Raw genomic sequence first — 23,704 nt, 5'->3', positions numbered from 1 at the left:
TGTTCTTCATCTATTTAGTCAAATGGTATTTACTGAGCACCTACTATGTGCCAGGCACTGTTCCAGAAACGGAGGACAGAGGTAAATATGCAGGGAAGAGCCCTAGCTCAGTAAGCTTACATTCTAGAGGGCAAATAGTTCACAAACAAGGATACAAAAGAATGTGGAATAAAGTTCTGGAAATTCAGTAAAGGAGAAACAAGGGTGAAAAGGATGGAGATTGAGGGTGAGGAGCTATTTTAGATAGGTTGCTCATGGCAGCCCTCTCTGAAGAATTTGCTTTTGAGCAGAGACTGAGTGAAATGAAAGGGCAAGCCAAGAGAACCACAGGGCAACTGTCCTGAGGTAGAAACATGCTTGCTGTGTTCGAAGAATAGCACAAAGGCCAGCATGGCTGGACTGGAATGAGCATAGGGCACCATTGTCCTGTAGGAAGAAATAAAGTGTTACAAAATGCTACAGCTCTGATGTACCGGATAATTATGATGACATCAGCTGGGATTTATTGTGCATTTACTATGTGCTGGGCACTGGGCCGAGAGCATCATGCTATTGGTTAGGCACCACAATCCTGGGAGACAGAGAGCATGCATGCAAGCTGAAGTGCTAAGACACTTGATAACTTGCTGAAGACCACATAACAAACAAGTGATGGAAACGCATTACTAAGAAATTTAATTTCATAGTCCATATTCTTGGCCATACAATTTCTGAAGTATCTCACTTGTAATTAGCAGACTGATCTTGAAGAGATAGACTTAGAAATGTGACCAGGAAAATATGCTTTGGAAATAACCACAAAATGTTCTGCAGTGCTTATCTTTGAGAGTATGGTTTACTTTATTTCCTGTCTGTGGAAGCACCAAATCAAAAGGCTTTATTGGGTAAACAGTGAAAAGCATATTTATCCCCAAATAGATGAAAAGGCGTAACTAGAGTCACTGATAAGGACTTTGCCTTTCCAAGGATGCAGGCTTTCCCCTTTCAAAATGCTGATCAAATCGGCCATGTAGGAATCATGTTAAGTTCTGCTTCTTCCAACTGATGAAATTTTAATTTATCAAAATTGCACAGATGTGCATAGGATGTTTTATTAGAATTTGGGATAAAGCTCAAAATTACTTAGGCAATCTTTTTTTTTTTTAATTTATTCATTTTTGAGAGAGACAGAGCATGAGCAGGGGAGGGACAGAGAGAGAAGGGAGACACAGAATCCGAAGCAGGCTCCAGGCTCCAAGCTGTCAGCACAGAGCCGGACGTGGGGCTCGGACTCACGAGCTGCGGTATCATGACCTGAGCTGAAATCAGACACTTAACCAACTGAGCCACCCAGGCGCCCCTAGACAATCTTTTAAATATGGTTTTAATACAAGTGGAGAAAACACACTGTATTGAAAGTTGAGCTATAAGCCAGTTAAATTGTTCCTGTAAACTTGCTCATTTTAGCTATTAACAATTAGATACTGAATCATTCATATCTGAGAATAACAAATCTGATTAAGAATGTGAAATCCTTCCATATAATTATTCAGGATATTAATATGAATGCAAATATTTTAATAGTTCTTATGATAAAGCTATTTGCTTATTACTTGGAAAGATGACCTGAGTGCAATATGTTCTGATTTGGGAATATATATAAATTCAAACAGAAAACTGGTAGCTTAACCATGTATATAGCATAATGTTTACTCAGAACAACATGATTTTTCACATAAATTTTCGTTTTTCAGTATTGCAGGGAGGAATTAAAATTAGCAACAAGAAAATATACATTTTCTCAACTTCTTTACATGTGTGTCAATTTAGTTTACTAGTCATGTGGCTGCATTTGGATTCTGTAGACATTCCTATTATTTCACCACAATGTATTCTGTTAATTCAAAGTCTAAGGAAGTAAAAGTGGCTTCAAGTATGGCATGATGCAGAGGCTAAAATGGAATCGCAGGGGCTCAGTCTATTTCCTCACTCACTCTTCTTCTGTGTCAGTTATTCCTAAGCTAGCTTTGCTCCATGTGGTGGCAAAGATGGCTCCCAGAGCTCAAGATTTCTGTGGTGCTCACAGTAATGTGAATTGGGAATGAAAAATGGCACACCTCTTACAGGTCCAACAAAAGTTTTGAGGATGACTCAGGTCATTGTGAATACTCCCTCCCGGCCTGGATCATGGACATCACAGAGTCCCTTCTGGTCCTCATGGACCAAGCGTGGAGCAGGAATGATTTGTCAAAAGAAAATCAGGAACAGTAGGAAGCTAGGGATGCTGGAAAAATCCAAACATATGTTATTTTATATGTGTAAAAATTAAATCTAGGTTAAAATTTTTTTAATGTTTATTTTTGAGAGAGAGAGAGAGAGAGAGAGAGAGAGGAGAGAATGAGCGGGGGAGGTGAAGAGAGAGTGAGATACAGAATCCGAAGCGGGTTCCGGGCTCTGAGCTGTCAGCACAGAGCCTGACACCGGGCTCGAACCCACTAACTGTGAGATCATGACCTGAGCTGAAGTCAGACACTCAACCAACTGAGCCACCCAGGCACCCCTAAAAACTAGGTTTTGAAAGCATTTCCTGCTCTTACTCTGTTGAAGAGTATTTATTTTCTGCTACTAAAAATCATTCACAGTCACCTTAAGCTCTCATCAAACCATCTTGGACAACCTTTCCACTTACCATAGTTTATTTGTGCCAAGACCATAGTTTTCCTGTTTTCCTATTTCCTATCTCTTAATCTGGAATCTGTCTTATAATCAGTGGTATGCCATTCTTTAATTGGGAGCACTTTTTATTTTTCAGAGGCACATATAAAAATGTTGACATCTCAGACTTAATGAAAAATTGCTACTTTTCCATGTTTTATATTTCAACCTTGAATTACATACTAAATTATACTTTAATCTTATAAATATGCCCTTAGGAGCTTTGCCTTTATATTATACTCCCTCTGTAATTTATAAACATTGAATCTTATTTGTCCAACACAATGTTTGGCACATAATAATTAATCAGTATTTGTTAAAGTGAAGAGCAAGTGAATTTATTAATCAGTAAGCTATGGAGAGTTGCCTTTATATATATGCAAAACATCTAAATATGTGTGTGTATTTAGATATAACAAAGATCTAAAAATGCAAGTCTTACATAAGACAGAAGTTTGTTTCTCTCCAGTAGTTGGTGGGTGTCCAGGGAAAGTAGGTGGCTCTGCTCCACACAGTCATGCAGGAAGCCTGCCTGTTGAGGTGGATTGAATCTGTTAGCTTCCATACAAGGCTTCCATTTCTGGTCCAAAGGGGCTACTCCATTCATTTCAATTTCCCTGCCAGAGGAAAGCATGAAGAGTATCCAGGGCAAGTTTATTTAATTAAATGTGCCAAAAGTTGCAAAAATTACTTCTTTTCATGTTCCTTACATCTGAACTTAGTCGACTGGCCACACCTAGCTATAAGTGGGGCTGGAAAATGTAGTCTATAGTCCTTGCTAGCCACTTGTTACGCTAAAATTCTGATAGTTCTATTATTTAAAGAGAGGATGGAATGGATATTATGGTATCACTCTCAGGCATAAGTAAGGACTCTTTGATAGTAGATTCTTAAAAAAAAAGTCTATATGTACAATAATATATAGGAAGCTTTGTTTTATGAGACATATAGCTAATGTTGGATTAAGCCTTTCATCTACATTTGAACATAGGAAAAATATCAGTTGTATCTCAACAATATGTATTAGTTAATAGCACTTTGAGGGGTGCCTGGGTGGCTCAGTCGATTAAGCATGTGACTCTTAATCTCATCTCAGGTTATGATTTCACAGTTTGTGAGATCAAGCCCCATGTTGGGCTCTGTGCTGACAGCACGGAGCCTGCTTGGGATTCTCTCTCTCTGCCCCTCCCCAGCTCGCATGCCCTCTCTCTTTCTCTAAAAAGAAAGAAAGAAAGAAAGAAAGAAAGAAAGAAAGAAAGAGTAATAGCACTTTGAATTATCACATTATATGTAAAAAAGCTTTTGTTACCACCATTTTCCTTCATTCATTCAGGATTTATTGAGCTCTGGCTAAAAGGCAGAAAGGCAGGCACTGAGATACACCAAGATCTTAGTTAGTGTAGTGTTACTTTTTGTCTGTAGGTACTCACATGGAAAAGTGTGATTTTATGAAGTACTGTGAAAAATGAGGTTTTAGTGTGAACTTGTTTAAGATTCAGTGTGAGTAAATGATCAAGTACATATGTTTTTCTCTCCCACAACAGGTTCTTCGGGTAGTTCGACTTATTAAGATTTCACCTGCATTAGAAGACTTTGTGTACAAGATATTTGGTCCTGGAAAAAAGCTTGGGAGTTTGGTCGTATTTACTGCCAGCCTCTTGATTGTTATGTCAGCAATTAGTCTTCAGATGTTCTGCTTTGTTGAAGAACTGGACAGGTTTACAACGTTTCCAAGGGTAAGGATAAAAACTGCAGTCAATTTAATCCATCATTCCCATTTTAGCAATAATGGTTAACATCAAAATAATATCCCTTTAACAGTGGATCAAAAATACTGGCATATTTTTGATAAGTTGGAATAATTCAGTTTTAATATTTAAAATGGTCTCTTTTGCAGGGTGCAGGCACTTGAGCCCATTTTCAACACTGTTAGATTATACCTCAATTGTAAAATTCTGGAAATAGTCTAATAAAATGAGAGGCTAAAGCCAGTCCAGTTGAAAGCTACAGTTCTTAGTACCTATAGATGAAAGTATAGCAGAGTATTTTTTTTAAGTTTGTTAATTTATTTTGGGAGAGACAGAGAGCACAAGTGGGGAGGAGCAGAGAGAGAAGGAGAAAGAGAGAATCCCAAGCAGGCTCCACACTGGCAGTGTAGAGCCTGACATGGGGCTCAAACTCACGAAATTGTGAGATCATGACCTGAGCTGAAACCAAGAGTCAAGACACTTAACTGACTGAGCCACCCAGGTGCCCCTAGCAGAATCTTAAAATAAAATTTGTTTTTTGTGTCTGTGAAAGTTGACATTTCAAAATCTGTTTCACAGTTCATGTATTATTTTTTAATTTTTTAAAATATTTATTATTTATTTTTGAGAGAGAGAGACACACACACACACAGACACACATAGACACGCACAGACACACACACACACACACACACACACACACACAGAGTGAGAGCGGGGGAGGGGCATACAGAGAGGGAGACACAGAATCTGAAGCAGGCTCCAGCCTCTGAGCTGTCTGCCAGCACAGAGCCCTATGCGGGTCTCAAACCCAGGAACTGTGAGATCATGACCTGAGCCAAAGTCAGATGCTTAACCAACTGAGCCACCCAGGCGCCCCTACAGTTCATAGATTTTAATGTCAAGCATAATCTAGAAGGAAGTTTTTGATTTTCAATGTAAGAAAATTCATAAACTCTTCAGATTTGAAATGTCTTTGGAAAATTCTCTAGTTCATGCCTCTGCATTATCATCAGGAATTCACTTAAGCTAAAAACGGAAGTCAAAAATCAATCATAAACAGAATTCATGTAGAAAATACAACCCCTAACCAAGGATTCTGAAATTTAACTCCATGTGGAATTAAAAACATGAAAAAATGTAATGACCAAGACAAAAAAATATGTATTTTTTCACCATAAGCTGAAACACCCATTTATATGGGAAGAATTATCTTGGGGTAACAACAGTATATAATTCATTTTTTTAAATTTTTTAATGTTTTATTTATTTTTGAGACAGAGAGAGACAGAGCATGAGTGGGGGAGGGGCAGAGAGAGAGGGAGATACAGAATCTGAAGCAGGCTCCAGGCTCTGAGCTGTCAGCCCAGAGCCCGACACAGGGCTCGAACTCACGAATGGTGAGATCATGACCTGAGCCGAAGTTGGACATTTAACCAACTGAGCCACCCAGGCGCCCCTAATTCATTTTTTTAAGATAAGCTTTGTGGGACACCTGTATGGCTCAGTCGGTTGAGTGTCAGACTTCAGCTCAGGTCACCATCTCATGGTTTGCAAGTTCGAGCCTGCATTGGGCTCGCTGCTGTTAGCACAGAACCCACTTCAGATCCTCTGTCCCCCTGTCTCTCTGCCCATCCTCTGCTCATGCTCATTCCCTCAAAAATGAAATAAACATTAAAAAACTAAGCTTTGAAGGCAAAAGTGTCTGTACTCAAAATGGTAATCAAACCATCTCATGGTTTGCAGGTTCGAGCCTGCATTGAGCTTGCTGCTGTTAGTACAGAACCCACTTCAGATCCTCTGTCCCCCTGTCTCTCTGCCCATCCTCTGCTCATGCTCATTCCCTCAAAAACGAAATAAACATTAAAAAACTAAGCTTTGAAGGCAAAAGTGTCTGTACTCAAAATGGTAGACTTATATAGGCTGGTTATTATTTTTTTTAACCTCGTGCTAAATTTGTTATGCATCACCAAGCATTTGTTGAGTGTGTATAAAGAGCCAGGCAATTTTGGTGATCTTAGGAAAGAAACACGACTATATCCCCAGTCTTCAGGAAATTCTCAGTTGAAGGGCGTGCCAAGTAAGTAAATGCAAAGCATGATAGAGGCAGGCACGAGGTGCTCTGAGAACCCAGAACTAAGATCTGTAACCAGGAATGGAAACGTCCAAGTAGGCTTCTTGGAACAGTCACTAAAGAACAGTTGTACATAGACAATCAAAGTGGAGGAACACAGTGTCCTGGGTTTGGGGACAGAATATGCTAAAGGTCTGCGGTGAGCCTTTCTTGTTCCAGAAGGTAAAGGAGAAAGCAAGGCCAATGGTAAGAGGAGGATACAAGACCAAGGAAGGGTTAAGTTGGATGAAAGTGTGGTTGTATTTAAATGTTTGTTGAGAACAAGCAAGTAGAAGGTGAGGTTGAAGATGTAGGAGACACAGAGGACAATAGCAAACGGTTCTTGAAGAGGGCATCCAGAGCATAGGCACAAGGATTGCTCTTAGACAAGTGTTGACACGTCCTACGTGGAGGTGGTGATGTAGGACAGCAAGCCAAACTGAGTGTCACAGCCAGTCTTTATTTTCCTACTACCACACTACAAGCCACTGGCTCCCAGCATTCCATTTTCCACACTGAACAGCACTGGGTGAGTGTCAGATGGGTGAGTGTATTGTGGCAGGAAGAATAGGGAAAAGTGCCTCAGCTGAGGCCTCTTGATGTGACTCTCAGAACAGAAGCACCCAAGCTAGGAATGTGGCTGTTCCTAAGAGCATGGCCACCTGGAGTGGGGGGTGCCGAGTTTCTGCCTGAATCTCCCTTCAGAGACAGACTGTGCACCAAATGTGGTGTGGGGATGGCAGCCCACCCTGCGAGCTTATGGAGCAGAGCCTCTCCGGTGCCTGGGGTCAGGCCACATAGGATGCTATTGTCTTCAACAAGAGGCTCAGCTCTTCTTCAGGGTTGGGGGCATGCAAGCAAAGATGACAGTGATGTCACTAAGCCCACCTTCTCTTTGTGTGCCCCGTCACTGGGGAAATGAAAATTGCAGAGCGCCATCGTTCAGAATGACACTGAGACTGTCATTGTCACAGTCCATCTCTGAGCCCAGGTTAATTCAGCACACAGTATTGAAGGCCCACTTAGGGCCAGCCATTGTTCTAGGAACAGGGGATCCTAAAAAGAAAACCACCCCCCGTCCCCTTCTTTATGTACACAGTCTTCTCTTAACGTCAAATCTTATCTTCATCTTTTACTGTCTCCTCTAATCTCACATCACCGATTTTATATTTCTTAGCCAAAGCCTCTTGGGCCAGATGGCTTTTGGAGTTCAGAATATTCTAGATATTACAAGGGTGATATCACTCTCTTCTTGGTTTAATTTGTTTGAGTCAGCACTCTGTAATCAATACACAAATGTTTCTTTAGCAAAACATCAGCCTTTGGGCAAAGAAGAATAAATAAGGACAATAAATAAGTCTTAGGTCAGATTGACTTTCTGCCACTAAATGAGCTACCAAAAAAAAAAAAAAAGAAGAAGAAAAAAAGAAAGAGAAATTTTAAGTATTTTCAAGAATTTTTGAATATAATAAGAAGGCATCACAGATAAGAGTTTGCACTTCTTGTCATACAGATCTGATTTCTTATCACTGCTCCCTCACTTCTTAGCTATATGATACTAGACAAATTAGTCATTAAGCTTTTATTTTCTCACATCTAAAATGTAGGTAACAATAGCATTTTCCTCATACCATTATGTGGATTTAATAATATACCATACATACAAAATATACAAAATCCAACTCTTAGAAACATTTTTAAATGTTATATTCTATATAATACAATATTTTTGAAGTCGGTATATTAGATTCTGTATAAAAGATCAGGCTGCTTCAGAGCCACCCGACTTAGCCCCTTGGGATTTGCTCTATTTTCCAGCCATAATAGTAATCAAGTAGCATTACATTTTCAGGTCTCCAATTACTCAATTGTGCCTTTCTGCCTGATTACTTTGACCATCTTAATGAAAGCAGCCAGGCAGCTATGGGGCCCCCTAATCAGTGATTCCGCAGCTGACGGGGTTGACAGCCTAAATGTGTGAAATGACTAGGAGTAGAATTTTCCTCGCACATGAACGCATTATGCATTAAATCCCTGAAAAATAATCAAATTTTGCAAGAAATGTTGAAAACATTGCAGCTACAAAAAGTAGTCATTATCATTCCCAGTCACATAAAGCATCATCCGTTGGTGCTACTTGCCTGACAGGAAATCATCAGAAAAGATGGTTAAAAACACATGATAGTCGATGGTAGGTTTCTGTTCAGACACTCATCCATGGGTCTTACTCCCTTCCCTTCTTATAGAGCATCTCCCTCATTATCCACGGGTTGGGTGTTGTGGTAGGTTGGCTAATTATGGTGTTAGCCAAAGTGCACAAAATATGGTTAGCGGGCACCAGCCTCCGAGATGGTGGGAGTCAAGTAAAGATAATAAAAACAAGTGCTGAGTCTTCAAGTCCCTGTTTTACTTTGCAATGCATCATGTGATTTTTCTTATACGTACTTTGAGCTATGGAATGCAGAATAAACTATGTGCTCCCATGAGAGATGCTGGGAGAACACCCATCTTGAAGGAATCCAACAGAGGCAGAGGCAGAGCCAGCCTGACTTGGCAAAGCAGCCTCAGTCTTTGTGCCTGGAAAAGAGCTTTTCTGTGGCTCTTTCGTGAACCAGATTTGGACCCAGACATCTGGGTGGCATATTCTCTCTAAGAAATAGGACTGGATATGAAATTAAACACTGTTTGATTGGATTTGTATCTTGGGCCCAGCAGCCCACTGTGAAACCCTCTAAGAGGACCTGACAGGAACATGTGAATTCCTAAAACAGCAGCCTGGGTACACAAAGTGATTGCCCACTGCATTGACCCTCTGACAGAGCTCCAGCCACACTGAAGGACCCCAGCTACTTCCTGAAACACTTGAAGGCAGAGAGATCCTAAAGGATTTTCACTTGTGTTATTCCACAAGTTCCCTAATGGGTCTCTGCCTCAGTTGGCCACTTCTCGACCCATCTCCATTTGTAGCAAAACTTAAACTGTTTCCTGGAACTCTGCTGTTTAAAATGTTTCAAGGTCTTCCTTTCCCTCACGATACCACACATTTTGTTAGAGTTTTCAGTATCTTCTCTTCTCTATCGCCAGTTACCTCTTTGGGCTCATATTTCAGGATTTCCCCCATCACATCTTCCAAAGGCAGAGAGGGCATCTGTCTTGCTCATTAAATCCTCCATGCTTCGCACAACACTTCCCAGTGAATAGGTTTTCACTGAGGAATGAATAACAATGCTAGACCAAAGAAAACTTCTGTGATCCTTCCACACTGTATCAGGCTCAACATCCCAGATTCTTTCTTCCACTGCTGTCCCCTTCCTCTGGGAACCCCTTTACTCTCCATCTCCCTAACCCTTATCCCATCTGAAATGTCTGCATAATTCTATCAGAATGCTTTGGCAGGAAGTAGCAGAAATCTTGACCCCAATCAACTTGAACAATTAGGAAATTTCTCAAAACTTGAGATTAGGTAAACCAGAAAGCCAAGACTCTGAATCTTTCACTGAAATTCTGTTGTGGGCTGAATTATGTGCCCCAAAAATATATGTCTAAGTAACCCAAAATATTACCTTATTTGGAAATAGAGGTGATTAAGTTAACATGAGGTCATTACATTGGGCCCTAATCCTATATGACTGATACTCTGTAAAAAGAAGAGATTTGGACACAGACACAGACACACACAGAGGGGAAATGATATGAAAACACATGTGGAAAAGACAGTCCTGTGACTGGAGTGGCATCTACAAACCAAGGACCTCCAAGGATTGCTGGAAAACACCTGAAGCTAGAAAACGTTGGGAGAATCCTTAAGAGGGAACATAGTCCTGCCAACACATTGATTTCAAACTGCTGAGCTGTGAGATAATAAATTCCCTTGCTTTAAGACACTTAGTTTTTGGTACTTTGTTACAGCAGCCCAAGAAAACTACTGCAGTTATTTTCTCCATGTGTTGTCTTAGTGTGTTAGCAAAATGGATGCAGTATTTCCAGAATTTGTGATAAAATCTTGAGGAAGAAGAAGGTCATCTTCAAGGAGCAAGGACACTTTATCCTGGTACCATTTTCTACTTCCCCCAGCACACTTGCTGTCACTGTTCATTGGCAGGATTGGGTAACTTGGTTGTTCCTAAACGAATCATTCACAAGATGGCTGAGCCAAGAGGATTGGCGTAGATGAGTCATGTGGGAAGAGATGACTATTGGAGAAACACCACAAAACCACTACAGCGGTCAGACCCAGAATTTGGACAAGGTTTCTCTCTCACATCTCTCATCTCTAAAGCTTTGATATACCCTATGGGCATGTAAATAGACACGTGGTAGGAGGAGGACTGGTGTTTAATTTCTCTCACCTGAAGCACCTGGGTTTCAGCTCCTTCCCAAGATGTCCAAATAGTACCTGCAGAGAAGCCAGCACAAGGCCTGGCACAGAGTGGATTCCTGCTCCCCCTCTGTTTATGGCAGTTGTCACTTTCTGTGACACACCATCAATATTTATGCAAGCTCCTGTTGCCTCTGCTAGACCTCAAGTATCTTGAGGGTGGCAGCACCGTGCTCTCTTCTCCCAAAGCATGTACCACGATGCTGATGCCAATGCCTTGGGATCCAAGTCATTGGGAGGGTCAGGGCGGAAACAACCAGTGGAGCCTCAGCATACAGTCCCATGAGATGGAGAAGAGAAGCTTGACATTTGTTAATGGAGGGGGTGGGGGGGGGGGAGGAAGATATATTGATAGAATTTAATAAAACCATTTTGTCATCTCAACCAATAACTTTCTCTTCTAATTTGGACCAAACAGACACTTCACTGCTAAGTAGAATTCCCAAGGAAGATCAAGTCCTGCTGTGAGGCAGGATCCTGTAGTTCTGGACTATTGTTGGGACTAATAGGTTATGTTAGAAGGAGGACAATCAGATTAACCTTTAATGATGGAACAGCCCATGCAGGTCCTAAAGACCACCGGTTGGCACAGGAAAGAGCCACCAGTCTTTCTTCAACAAAAACAAAAACAAATTGTGTGTTTCCCATAGCTGCCTGACAAAAGCTTATGCGTGCAGTTTCACTAAGGCTTTGTTCAGTTTATCTCTCCACTTATTGTACAAAACAAATTGCCTCTAAGTTATTAAAACACATGCAGTAAATATCCACTGTACATCTTTCACCAACTCAATATCTTTATTCCTTGTAAACTCTCACTAAAGTCATAATCCATGGGCCTCATTTGTTCCTCAGTTCTTCCAATGGGGAGTTTTTATTCAGAAGCAATAAACTACCCTCCATGAGAGCAGGTAGTTGTATTTTAATATTATGTATTTCGTATGTTTTCTTAATTTGCATTCTCTAAATGCAAATGACTTGCTCTGTTGAGTTTTCACTTATAAAACCATATCCAATGCAGTTATACAATATAAGCAGTAAATGAGATAAAACACTTAATTACAAATTAATTTCCCTCTCTCACCACCAAAATGGCTTTTAACTGTACTGAAAGAATTACTGAGAAATGTAAAGAAACAACTTGCTCCTTAATTTTTTTGCATTTTTTGCCAGATGTAGTTAAGAGAGTCTGATTACATTTCTAATAAAGTCAAGGTATATATGTATATATATATACACACATACACATATATACGTATATGTATATACACATGTGTATGTATATATATATATATATATACAGTTTATTTATCTGAGAGAAAGAGAGAGAGAGCACAAGTGTGCAGAGGAGGGGCAAAGAGACACAGGGAGAGAGAGAATCTGAAGCAGGCTCCATATTGACAGCATGGAGTCTGACATGGGGTTTGATCTCACCAAGCATGAAATCATGACCTGAGCTGCAACCAAGAGTCAGACACTTAACTGACTGAACCACCCAGGTGCCTCAAGTCAAGATACATTTTATCTTCAAAAGTAGAATTATTAGTTCAGACTTTATTAATTTATTTTCTCATGAAATGTTTCAGACATGCAAAGAATAATAAAACGTATTCTTCTGTAGCCACACACAGCTTGACAAGCACATTAGAGCACATCTGAAGGCCCTGAATGCCTCTTCTTCATCACTCCCTTCTTGCTCATAGAGAAACACTTTTCTGAATTTTGTGTTTAGGCTTTTAGTGCATTCCTTTATGCTTTAATGCATAAAGAAGCATCAACTGAAAATCACGTATCTTTTTGCATAATTTAAACCTACCTTATATGGTCTCATATTATACTGTTTCTTCTGCTAATTGCTTTTTTTTGCTATGTTTGTGAGATTTACCGATGAGTACATGTAATTTTTTAAATTTTATTTTCCTTGCAGTATAATATGCAACTATATATTGCATTATATTTATAATGCACTATTTATATAAACACTTGACAATTTGTTTTCCCATTCTCCTGCATGGTAAGTGAATTCCTCATGGGTTTGGGCAGGACTCACAAATAGGATGGAATTTCACATCTGTGAATAGGCTACTAATCAGTTAATTTGGAATCCATCAGAAAGGAGATTATCTTGGGTGTGCCTGACCCATTCAGAGGGACTGGGCTCTTCTGAAGAGGCATTTGAAGCAAGAGTCTCTTGTTGGCTTTGAAGAAATAAGTTGTCATGTTAAAGGGTCATGTGGTTAGGACCTGTGGGTGGCCTTTAGGGGCTGTGTGCTTCAAGAAGACAGGATCCTCAGCCCTACAGCCATAGGAACTGAATTCTGGTAACAATCTGAATGAGGCTCCAAATGAGACCACGGCCCAGCCCACACTTTTATTTCAGCCTCTGAGATCCTGAGCAGAGAACCCAGTTATACTGTGCCCACATCTCTAACCTAGAGAAACTACAAATAAGAAATAAATATTGTTTTAAGGTGCTAAGTTTGTAGTGATTTGTAACACAGAAATAGAAAATGAATGCATGCGGGTTTTGGATGTTTGTTTCTAATATTTTATAATTCCAAATAATGCTAATCTGAACATTGCAAATTAGCTTGTGCATATGTGAACATTTTGGGGGGTATGTAGCTAGGAATAGAATTGCTGAGTCTTAGAATAAAGATACCTCCAACTTCAGCAGGTATTGATAAACTTGCATTGCATTCCAACGCAATTTCCCCAGTGTATATGCTATCAGCAGGACATAGGAATGTTCTCTACTTCACAACTCAGCCATACTTGGTCTTGTCAGGCTGTGTGTTACTTTCAACATTTAGCTCTTCATTTAACCTGAATTGATTTTTGTGGTTGCTGTGAGATAGGGAGCAATCTTATTTTATTTCCATTGGATAACCCATTGTCACAGTACCATTTATTGACTAATCTATCCATTCCCCATGGTTCTGCTGTGCTGGCTGTGTCATAATAGGATTCCACATGTGTGCATCCTGGTCAAGACACACAAGCTTCTTTTTCATCATCTCCTTTTGTGATGGAATTTTTTTTTTTTCAATCTCTGGTGAAGTCCAGTGAATATCCAGCCTTACTCAAGGATCTCAGTTAGCAACCTCCATCTTTCCAGGGCCTGTGACTTTGCCCCTTATGCCTGACAGTACATGAAAAACCTAAGTCTGCCACAGACTGTAAATCCCCTAAGATTGTCTTTTTTTGACCCAAGCTGCATATTAGTTTTTGGTCCTAGGGTTTCAATTATTGTCTTGGGATCTTAAGTAGGCCTTTAACAGGATGCTTGTTGCATTTTATACAGAATTTGGGGAGGGAGGGCTAATCAGTTTTTTTTTTCCATATATGATCAGATACTAAGGCTCACTAATATATTTTTGAGAATTAAAAAAAACCCACTCCAGTGACTATCTTTCAGATGGATAGGTTTCTTTTTTTTTCTACAGATACACCCTGAGGCTTGGCCACCATCTGAAGCCTCATATTTGTTTGCATTTGGTTGCAATTTAGTTATTGATTCTCACAATCTCATTTTGTGCCCCCCTAATCTGCTACACCATTGAAATCCATTTTCCACAAAATACCTGATACATCCATTCACAATGAAGACTAACTAAATTGTGTATGTGCTTTGTTGCTGTTTGTAATTTAGCCCACATTCTCTATATAATGGAACCATGAGGCATACACACATGAACAAACATACCAACTGCCCTCTTTAACTTGTAACATAGTCAAGAGCATAAGGAAGAAGTCAACTTATCCCATAGTAGACACATAAGAAAGAACTCAAATAAGCCAAAAGGTGAAATATGACATCAAAGATTATCTGGAGAATATTTTAAAATTCTGGGAGCCTACTATGTGCTAAGCACAGAGCTTCCAAAAATCACTTGTTTTAATAAGAGGAAGGGTCTGCTTCCAAAGCTTTCTGAAGACTGGTCTTCAGGGGTGCATGTGGTTTCCACAGATCAGAATTTGGGCAATGGCATTAGATGAGAATATCCCATTTCAGGAAGACAGAATGAGTAAATCAGAGATACGGAGAATCACTGGCATGGAGGGATGGATTAAAAAGGAACTGCAGTGTTGGTCTGGAGCCAGACAACAGGGTGTTTTCAGAGGTTGGGGTCGTGACAGAGGGAAGCTGTTGAAGATTTCACTCTTTCTTATTTTCTTCCTGGAGAAGAGCAGATGAGCTATTTTAAGGAAGGTTAGTTACACTGGAAGAAATGTTATTTTTCTGAGGAGGTATTTTCACTGAACAAAATTTCGTTTTTATTGACCAAAGACAAAAATTTATGATTGAGGAATTGCAGCAGCATCAGGGCAGGAAGGGAGTTAAGTTTCATTTTTTCTGTGTGGCCATTACTGTGTCATATCTTCTACAGTCTCTTAAAGTTGGTCCCATCAAAAGCTTTAGGCCATCCAAGGCCTTCATCCATGTCTGGACCTGGCGCTGTGATAGAAACTAGCACCTTGTTTTAAAATCCAGAGTAATTTAGTGATATAGCTTAATGTCACCATCTCCCCCCCAAAAAAGTTTTAAAATTAATTTTATTTTCTTCCTGCTATAAAATCAGATGGCTTGTTTTTTGGTTTTTGAGTTTCTTTGTTTTTATTGTTGTTGTTGGGATTTTTTTGTTTGTTTTTGCTTCTAGCTGAATTTCTTTGTGTGGCGATTCATCATTGGCATAATGATAAAATTATATCTGGTGCGCTTCTTTTTAAAGGGCAGTTTTAATGCAGTATGAATCACTCACAGACAGCTGTCTTTTCCTGTTGTGTATTACCATCACTGGTCCACTGAACTGCAGTTACCAGAACTATTCCTTGAGTAAAACATCCTTAGAGTCCAAGCCTGAGTCCCAGAAGGGCACTCTTTTGAGGAAGACCTTTTTATTTGACCTGGCTATAATCCTTATCCAATTTAATCAAAATTTAAGAGATTTAATCTAAAGGGAAAACAAAATTGAAATTACAATGAATGCAAAAACGAAATTCAAATCACAAAAGTGAATCATGAGGACATCCATATCTGCTGGAGTTCAGGCACAAGTGTGACTCCAGTTTTTCTAGCAAAAGTAGACTTAGATGAAAGATGATTATGAGATGAAAATGAACTATTTTCCTAGAGAAGCATAATTATTCCTAACTAAGTCAAGAAAGACGTTTCCCCAGGGATCATTTATCAATAATAATAATTACTATATATGAGACTTTTTACATGTGAGGCCCTCAGAACAAGAACTTTTCATAGGGAAAAAGAGAGATATATACATACACACATAGATATCCACATATATCTAATGTAATCCCCAAAACAACCTATTAAGGAAGTATTTCCCCCACATTATAGATGTTGTTTAAAAAAAAAGCAGTAAGGAACATCATCAAAAATTGATAAGAACTAACAAGAAAATGTACAAGGCTACAATAATAGAATGTGATTTAGGGTTAACATATAGATGAACGGACAAACATGCATTAAAAAACATTTGGCAAAGAAAGCATCACAATTACAAGACAAATTGTTCTCAAACAAGCAATATGGGCGATACCAGAGTCTCCTCATACTATGTATCGAAATATCTTCCTGATGAGTTAGAGCAAGGAAATGTGAAGTGTGAAAATGTAGAAAACAAAAAGAAAATATCATCTTTCATCTTTCTTGATGATCAAGAAATTTCTAGGCCTAAAAGCAGAACACACTTGACTTTTCAAACAAGTCAAAAATAACCACTATAAATAATTTTTCAGATCAAAGGAAAACATGAAGATACAACCTTAATTTATAATGCATGTCAGGAAGAAAGTGTTGAATGGACAAGATTTATTTGTTATTTTTATTTTTTGGCTAATGGTCATGTGCACTGCTGGCAGAAAGCCCTCTCACACATTGCGTGTGGCAGTGAACATTTGTGTAACTTTTCTGGAAATCCGTTTTTCATTATATATGAAGACACTAAAAAGCATTTTTACTCTTTGATCTAATGGTTGCATTTCTAGAAATCTACTCCAAGAAAATAACCAGAGATGCATACAAAGACTGATCTTCAAAAAATGCTCTTTGTGGCATTATTTAATGTGAAAATTTTGAGACAACCTTAATGTCCAACCATCTGGAAAGTCTAAATACATTTTAAATGTGGTGGCATATCATATAGTTATCAAAACTGTATTTTTACAGCCTAACTTATGAGGTAAGCCATGGGCGACACGAATTGTGATGATAAAATATTAAAAAAGCATAATAGAAACTATATTTGTAACTGAGTTCAGTTTTATTTCAAATACATATATACACCCAGAAAACAATGGTAGAATATAATGCTTCCCTTTATATATCTATTCTTACCTGAGAAATAAAAAATTCTACAAGACTAATTTTAGTCATATAATAAGACTAATTTTAATTCATGACTTGTAAAATCAGCTTTATTAACGTCAAATCATTTCAATTAAATATTTATTTGTAAACAACTATCAAATCTATTTTCAAGGTATTAGAGAACTAAATAAGCACTATCAGATTAGAAGCAAAACTTGGAAATTTATGTGTGTGATAGAAGAGTAGACAATATAATTTGCAGTAAAGCTAGCTCATTTTTTGTGGACTTAGTGAAGAAAGATGAGCATCAAATCCCATTCAAAGAGAGCAAACAGTGGCACACTCCATTTCTAACATGTAGGGTTATTGTTTGTTTGGTTGGTTTTTTAATGCAAACCTCTAAGCTTTTTCTGACCAGAGTTGCTTTCTGTTTGAAACCAAATAGAAAAATCTGGTTCTTTTATATATATAATTTTTTTTTAATGTTTGTTTATTCTTGAGAGAGAGAGACAGACAGACAGACAGAGTGTGAGCAGGGGAGGGGCAGAGAGAGAGAGAGAGAGAGAGACAGAATCTAAAGCAGACTCCAGACTGAGCTGTCAGCACAAAGCTCACATGGGGCTAGAATTCATGAACTGCGAGATCATGACCTGAGCTGACATCAGATGCTTAACCAACTGAGCCACCTAGGTGCCCTGAAAAACCTCGTTCTTAAGCATTGTTTTACAAACCAATAGTCAGGAAACACTGAAATTTCCTAGGTAGACTCCATGGTACTTTAGTTACAGAAGTTTTCTTAATAAATCCTCTGCTTGTTTAACAACAGGACACACAGCTGTGTTTTCAGGAGCACTGTTTCTTCTGTATATGTTACAAGATCTTTATTGCACCAAAAGTAGAACGTCAACTTTCATCTGCAATTTTATAGCGCATATTTGCCAATGAAATGCATCATTTACATCATGAAAATTTAATATGACTGACATTAGCAAAATCACTAATTAAGAAATAGGGCATAAATACTCCAAGAAACTTGACAGTCTGTTCTATGAAGAAAATTAATTCAGAAGTTTCCTATTTGCATAAACCTCCAGGTCTCATTTTCACAGCTGTTTGTTCTGTCAGCGAGATGGCTGCATTTCAAAATTATTTTAACATAATCGGTGGGAAGTATACCTTTCAACTAAAAATATCATGCTCCTCAAGAAAGACTGTTAGGGGAAAAATTTAAGTTCAGTCAGTTCATGTTGATTTTTTTTCCCTTAAATGTTTCTAACATGGGCACTTTAACATTTAAGTCATAAATGATTAACATATTTTTATTATTAAAACAAATTAAAATTCTGTAATTTTAGATTCTCATGAAAATGAAAACATTATGTCCTTTCCATGTGGAAAAATGTTAATGAGTGGAGTTTATTTTAGCAAAGAGGAGAAAATACTACAGACACCTATTTTCCATTAATCAGTTGAGCTTAACCTGCGGTTCTTGATACGTACCCGATACTATGCAAGACAAAGAAGGTAAAAATTTTAAATACTACAAAATTTTCAAAATTTATAAAAGTTGAATATTATACTGTTTGTTTTAGTAATTTAGATTGTGAAAAGAAGTCAGCAATTACTAGTTCTTCAGATTTATACTACCTGCAATACTCAAAAGGACAGCAGGAATTTTAAGACCAGCCTAGATACCTGGCCCCACCATTTGCTTTCCTGCAGGCCTTAATTAATCATGTAAGGCCCCTGCACTTCCGTACGGGGTATAATATGTACAGTAGTAATTCGCGGGGTTATTGCTCAAGTTCCTCTGCATAATGGACAATTAAATGCTTCAGGGGTTGTAAAGCACCATGTAAAATGCTAGTCATGACTCAGTATCTCTCCTTATGTCATTTTAAGGACAATTACCCTGAAAGAAATCCTAGGAGACTGTACAAATCCATGATTTTTGTCTGTATTGTCACTTACGGTGTTATATGTAAAAGTGAACCCAAGCATGGCCATTTGAAAGAAAAGAGATGTTTGGATTCACCTCCAGACACTTCAGGACTAGAAAAGGATTCACTGGCTTTTGCAAATGAGTTTCTGCCATCTTTCCTTTTACTCCTGAAATTATATTTAAGTGTAGACTCTACCGAAAGTAATTTGCTGCTGGCGTAGGCATCAGGTTCTGATGTCTGCTCTGCTTCTAATTACATTCAAGCTCATTTTGACATTTAAGGCCAATTACTTTAGTCTCGATTCAGTAAGGCTCTTCCATAGTGGTCTAAAATTTGACCAGTAAACAGGCTTTTCCCTTTCTCTCTTTTTATTCATTTAAATGGAATGCTTGGCAACAAGCACATTTTAGGAATTATAGAAATGAAATAAATAATGTGGGTTCGTTTTGGAAAAACAAAAGCAAAGAACTGCTTGGTCTTTTGGGACAGTATAAAAGGCAGTCACAGAATTGAAACCCCTGGTTTCAACTTTATTTCTTTCTAAATGACAAGGTATAAGGCATAATCATTTTACAGAGAGATTCGTGTTTTAAATGTTTTGTTTCGTATTAACAACAAAGGGAATTGATTTCAACAGATCTCAAATTCCAAAAAGTTCATATATTGAGAGAGAGACATGCCTTCAAAACCTTTACCATTTAAAGGTCGCTAGCGACTAAACTCTCCAGACCAGGGCCCTACAACAAAATCCAGCCACTGTTCCATTTTGTTTTCAGATCCCAGTGTATGTGATAACATCGAGCACAGCACCTATTTTATTTATCTCTTTATTATCAGTCCATTTGCTAACACCAGGATTTTTACTGTTTATTCAACAAATACTCAGATGAATCGACAGCACCAGAAGGTAATTTATCGGATCTATTAGGAACAAAACATTTACTGCAGCCTTTTCCTGTAATTTATAGGTAAGAGATAGTCTGGGAAAATGGGCTGGAAAATTTACTGTATGAAAACAAAATTCTCCAATTGACTGCTAGTACCAATTAATAGATCATAAAATAGAGACACTTAGAGCTATAGAGGTTCTCTAGGGAATCATTTAGTTCAAAGATGAAACAAAATGATGCCATCAAAAATAACCACACTTTCAAAATCATATATCTAAAAGGAAATATCTTCTTTTTGTTTATTTAAAAAAAATTTTTTTCTTTAACATTTATTTATTATTGAGAGACAGAGAGACACAGAGCATGAGCAGGGGAGGGGTAGAGAGAGGGGGAGACACAGAATCTGAAGTAGGCTCCAGGCTCTGAGCTGTCAGCACAGAGCCCGATGCGGGGCTCGAACTCACAAACTGTGAGATAATGACCTGAGCTGAAGTCAGTCGCTTAACCAGTTGAGTCACCCAGGCACCCCAAAAAGGAAATATCTTCTAAAAAATATGAATAGTTTATCCAATATAATATTAAGCTTTATAAAAATGGAATCATACTGTGTATAGCATAAAGAGTTTTAAGTCATAGAAACTGTATAGAAACTCTGAAATTTAAATGAGGGTAATTGAAGTTTTTCCTTGAAAGAGATTTTTTCATTTTTCTTAATATTTCTTGTATGGTGCTTTCATGTTTATAAAGTACTCACACATACTTAATTTAGTTTGATTCTCAAAACAGTCTTCAGAGTGCTGCTATCATGCATTTGGGGAAGATGGGTATCAGGACGGCTAGGTGTTCTTTGCCTCACTGCTCTGCCGCTCACAGAAGGTCAAGGTCTTTATACTCAGTTCATGCAACTCCAATTTAAAAAGCACTCTTAGCTCCCCCATCTAGGAAGGTCATCTCTTGAGGGTGAGGGCAGAGATGAAGTGGATGTCGTTAGACAGGTGACAGATGACAAAAAGTTTGGGAAAGCTTGTGGCTGGTAATGGACTCACCAAAAACATGGAAGGGGCTTGCCAGACAGTGTTGGCCCCTTTGGAGGCCTGGGACAAGGGAGCCTGTCTTCCTCTGCTATAAGCCCCATCTTCAGAGCTCATGGAGGGGTAAGCGCAGCCATGAAAGGTCAGATTCACCTAGGAGTAGGCATTTTTCCTGAGAGTTTGCCAAAAAAGACAATTGGAGTTTGGAGAACTGGAAAAAGTGTAACTGAATTGATGGACCATCGAATTCCATCTAAACCATTAAAGAGAAATTGGAAGTAAAGAAATGGCTGCTGCCAGTGGCTTTAACGTTACAGCGCTATGTTTTTACTCCAGATTTCAAACCCACAGAGTTTGGAGTTATGGACAGCTTAGTATAGCCACAGTAAGTGGTGGCTCTTAGAACTTTAATTTACTCTAGGTTTTTAAGTACATTTAATGTCATCTTATTGTTTTTTTCCACCCCTGACCGAACTATCCATAAGACCTCGATCTTGACAGTCATGATTTTGCCAGCCAACATGAGATAAGTCCAACATTTGTTATTGATTGAAGTCATTTTAAATGTTAAAGTTTTGAATAGTTAAGTTTTAAATAAAAGAACTATACCACAAAATATTAAAGGATCATGATGCTAGTAGATTTTTTAGAGGATAAAACTCCTCTACCTATTACTGCTATTTGAGTGGGGAAAAAAGAAACAAGGAGATTGAGTAGGTGACTAATTAAGGCAATTAAAACCAAAGGAGGTGTCACTTTTGTACTCAGTGAATACATCAAGCCAAGTCTTCTATTTTAGGGCTGACTGGTAGTAAGACACAACAGGGACACTCTCAATAAAAAGGTTGAGCCACTATATAAGTTGTCAAGTGGATTTCATTTTGAAAGCACATCTATTGTAGAGAAAGAGTTCCCAAAACCAGCTAGAGCTAGAGAAAGTAGATGCAAATTATATTGTAAAATGAAAGCTGTATGTCAATATGGGTTGTATTCTTCACCACATTTAAAATTTTTTAAAGTGTCTATTTTTAAAAATAAGATGAATATCTGTTTTACATGTATTTGAATACAAAAGATAAAAGGCATGTTAAGTGAAAAGCAATTTTTCTGTCCACACAAAAACCTGTATGAGGATGTTCACAGCAGCATTATTCATAATGGCCAAAAAGGTGGAAACAACCCAAATATACATCAACTAATGAATAGATAAAATGTGGTATGTCCTTATAATGAAATATCAATTGGCAATAAAGGGAATACAGTGCTGATGCATACTACAACATGCATGAACCCTGACCACGGATTGTATGATGGAGATGTTGAGAACCGGCAAATCCAGAGAGACAGAAAGTATAGTGGTTTCTGAAGGCTGCAGGAGGGAGAAATGGGGAGTGATTGCTCATGGGCACATAGTTTTTGAGGGGAGGGGGAGGTAATGAACTGTTATTAAATTAGGGGTAATGTCATACAACTCTGTGAATAAACTAAAAACACTTAATTGTAGACTTTAAAAGATGAATTTTATGGTACACAAAATATAATATATCTCAGTAAAGCTATTACTTTAAGAAGTTCAAATTGAGTATCTACCCCCCCCCACTTCCTCCACATTCTGTCCTCTACATTCCAGTCCTCAGAGTACCAAGTTTATTTTATAGGCTTTCAAACATTTTGAGGCCCACAAGAACACATCTAGTTTGTATATTACAAATGGGATCATACTGTATATTCTGCTCGATATATGTTGACTAAAACCTGAGGTGTTTACCCATCCTACTTTTTAAAAATATTTAATTATTGTTTGACCTAAATTTATATTCACACCTACTCAAAACCCAAAACATGCACTGGGGCATCAAGTTATCAAAGGGCATCCATGATATGCTTTTGAAAGGGTTATGAACTGCTTTGCAAGGCCCGGACAAAGACTTGTAGCCTGTTTATTTCAGCATAGGGTGATATCCTTGCTTTGCTGTCTCACCTAACTCTAGGTAGGTCTGTCAGAAAGATCAAGGGATCCCTGGGACCTTGAGAGAAAAAAGGATGTCTTGTCATTGATAAACCTATCTCTGCCACCAACAGTGTGGCATGGGCCCTTGGTGGCCCTGGTGGCAGCTGGTCTAGGAGACATTGTTCACCCCATCTGTGATTGACATTCAAGGGCATTAGTTGGAACAAAAGAGAAGTTATAAAAATACTTTCTTATTCCTCCCTCTTTGATCTTATTTTTATTCAAGTTCCCCAGTCTCAGTTTATGACAGGAAAGTATAGCTCCAAAATGTAGGGCTACTTACAGGGAAACTATTAGCTGTGTTAGTAGTAATATCAGGGAATATTGAGAATAAATGTGGAACTGAGACCAAGAACCACGGTGAGATTTAGCGGGATTTCCTCACAGGTTGGTTGCAGAAACCAAAAGTGTCTGTGAGGTCATTGGCCTGAGTAACTTGGAGAATGAGCTGATATTTCCTGAGATGGGAAGGAGACAGAGGGAACAGGTTTGGGGAATAGAGCATGAAGGGTTTGATGTGGAACATCTAATGCTTGAGATTCCTGTCCGATAGACATTCAAGTGGAGA

At 38.4% G+C, this 23,704-nt stretch overlaps 1 protein-coding gene across 8 annotated transcripts in view; it reads left to right on the top strand.

Moving 5' to 3' along the window:
- Positions 1 to 23,704, top strand: part of NALCN (sodium leak channel, non-selective) — a 316,716-nt gene that overhangs the window by 156,723 nt on the left and 136,289 nt on the right. For all 8 annotated transcript variants that reach the window (XM_053217644.1, XM_053217633.1, XM_027065180.2 and 5 more), the window contains one exon: positions 4,239 to 4,430. In XM_053217644.1, the coding sequence (XP_053073619.1) occupies positions 4,239 to 4,430 (192 nt within the window). The remainder of the gene's footprint in view (positions 1 to 4,238; positions 4,431 to 23,704) is intronic.

Source organism: Acinonyx jubatus, chromosome A1 (assembly GCF_027475565.1).
Source record: "Acinonyx jubatus isolate Ajub_Pintada_27869175 chromosome A1, VMU_Ajub_asm_v1.0, whole genome shotgun sequence".
In the NCBI taxonomy this organism is placed as follows: Eukaryota; Metazoa; Chordata; class Mammalia; order Carnivora; family Felidae; genus Acinonyx; species Acinonyx jubatus.
The sequence above is the reverse complement of the archived record's forward strand: the minus strand, read 5'-3'. Positions and strand labels throughout refer to the sequence as shown.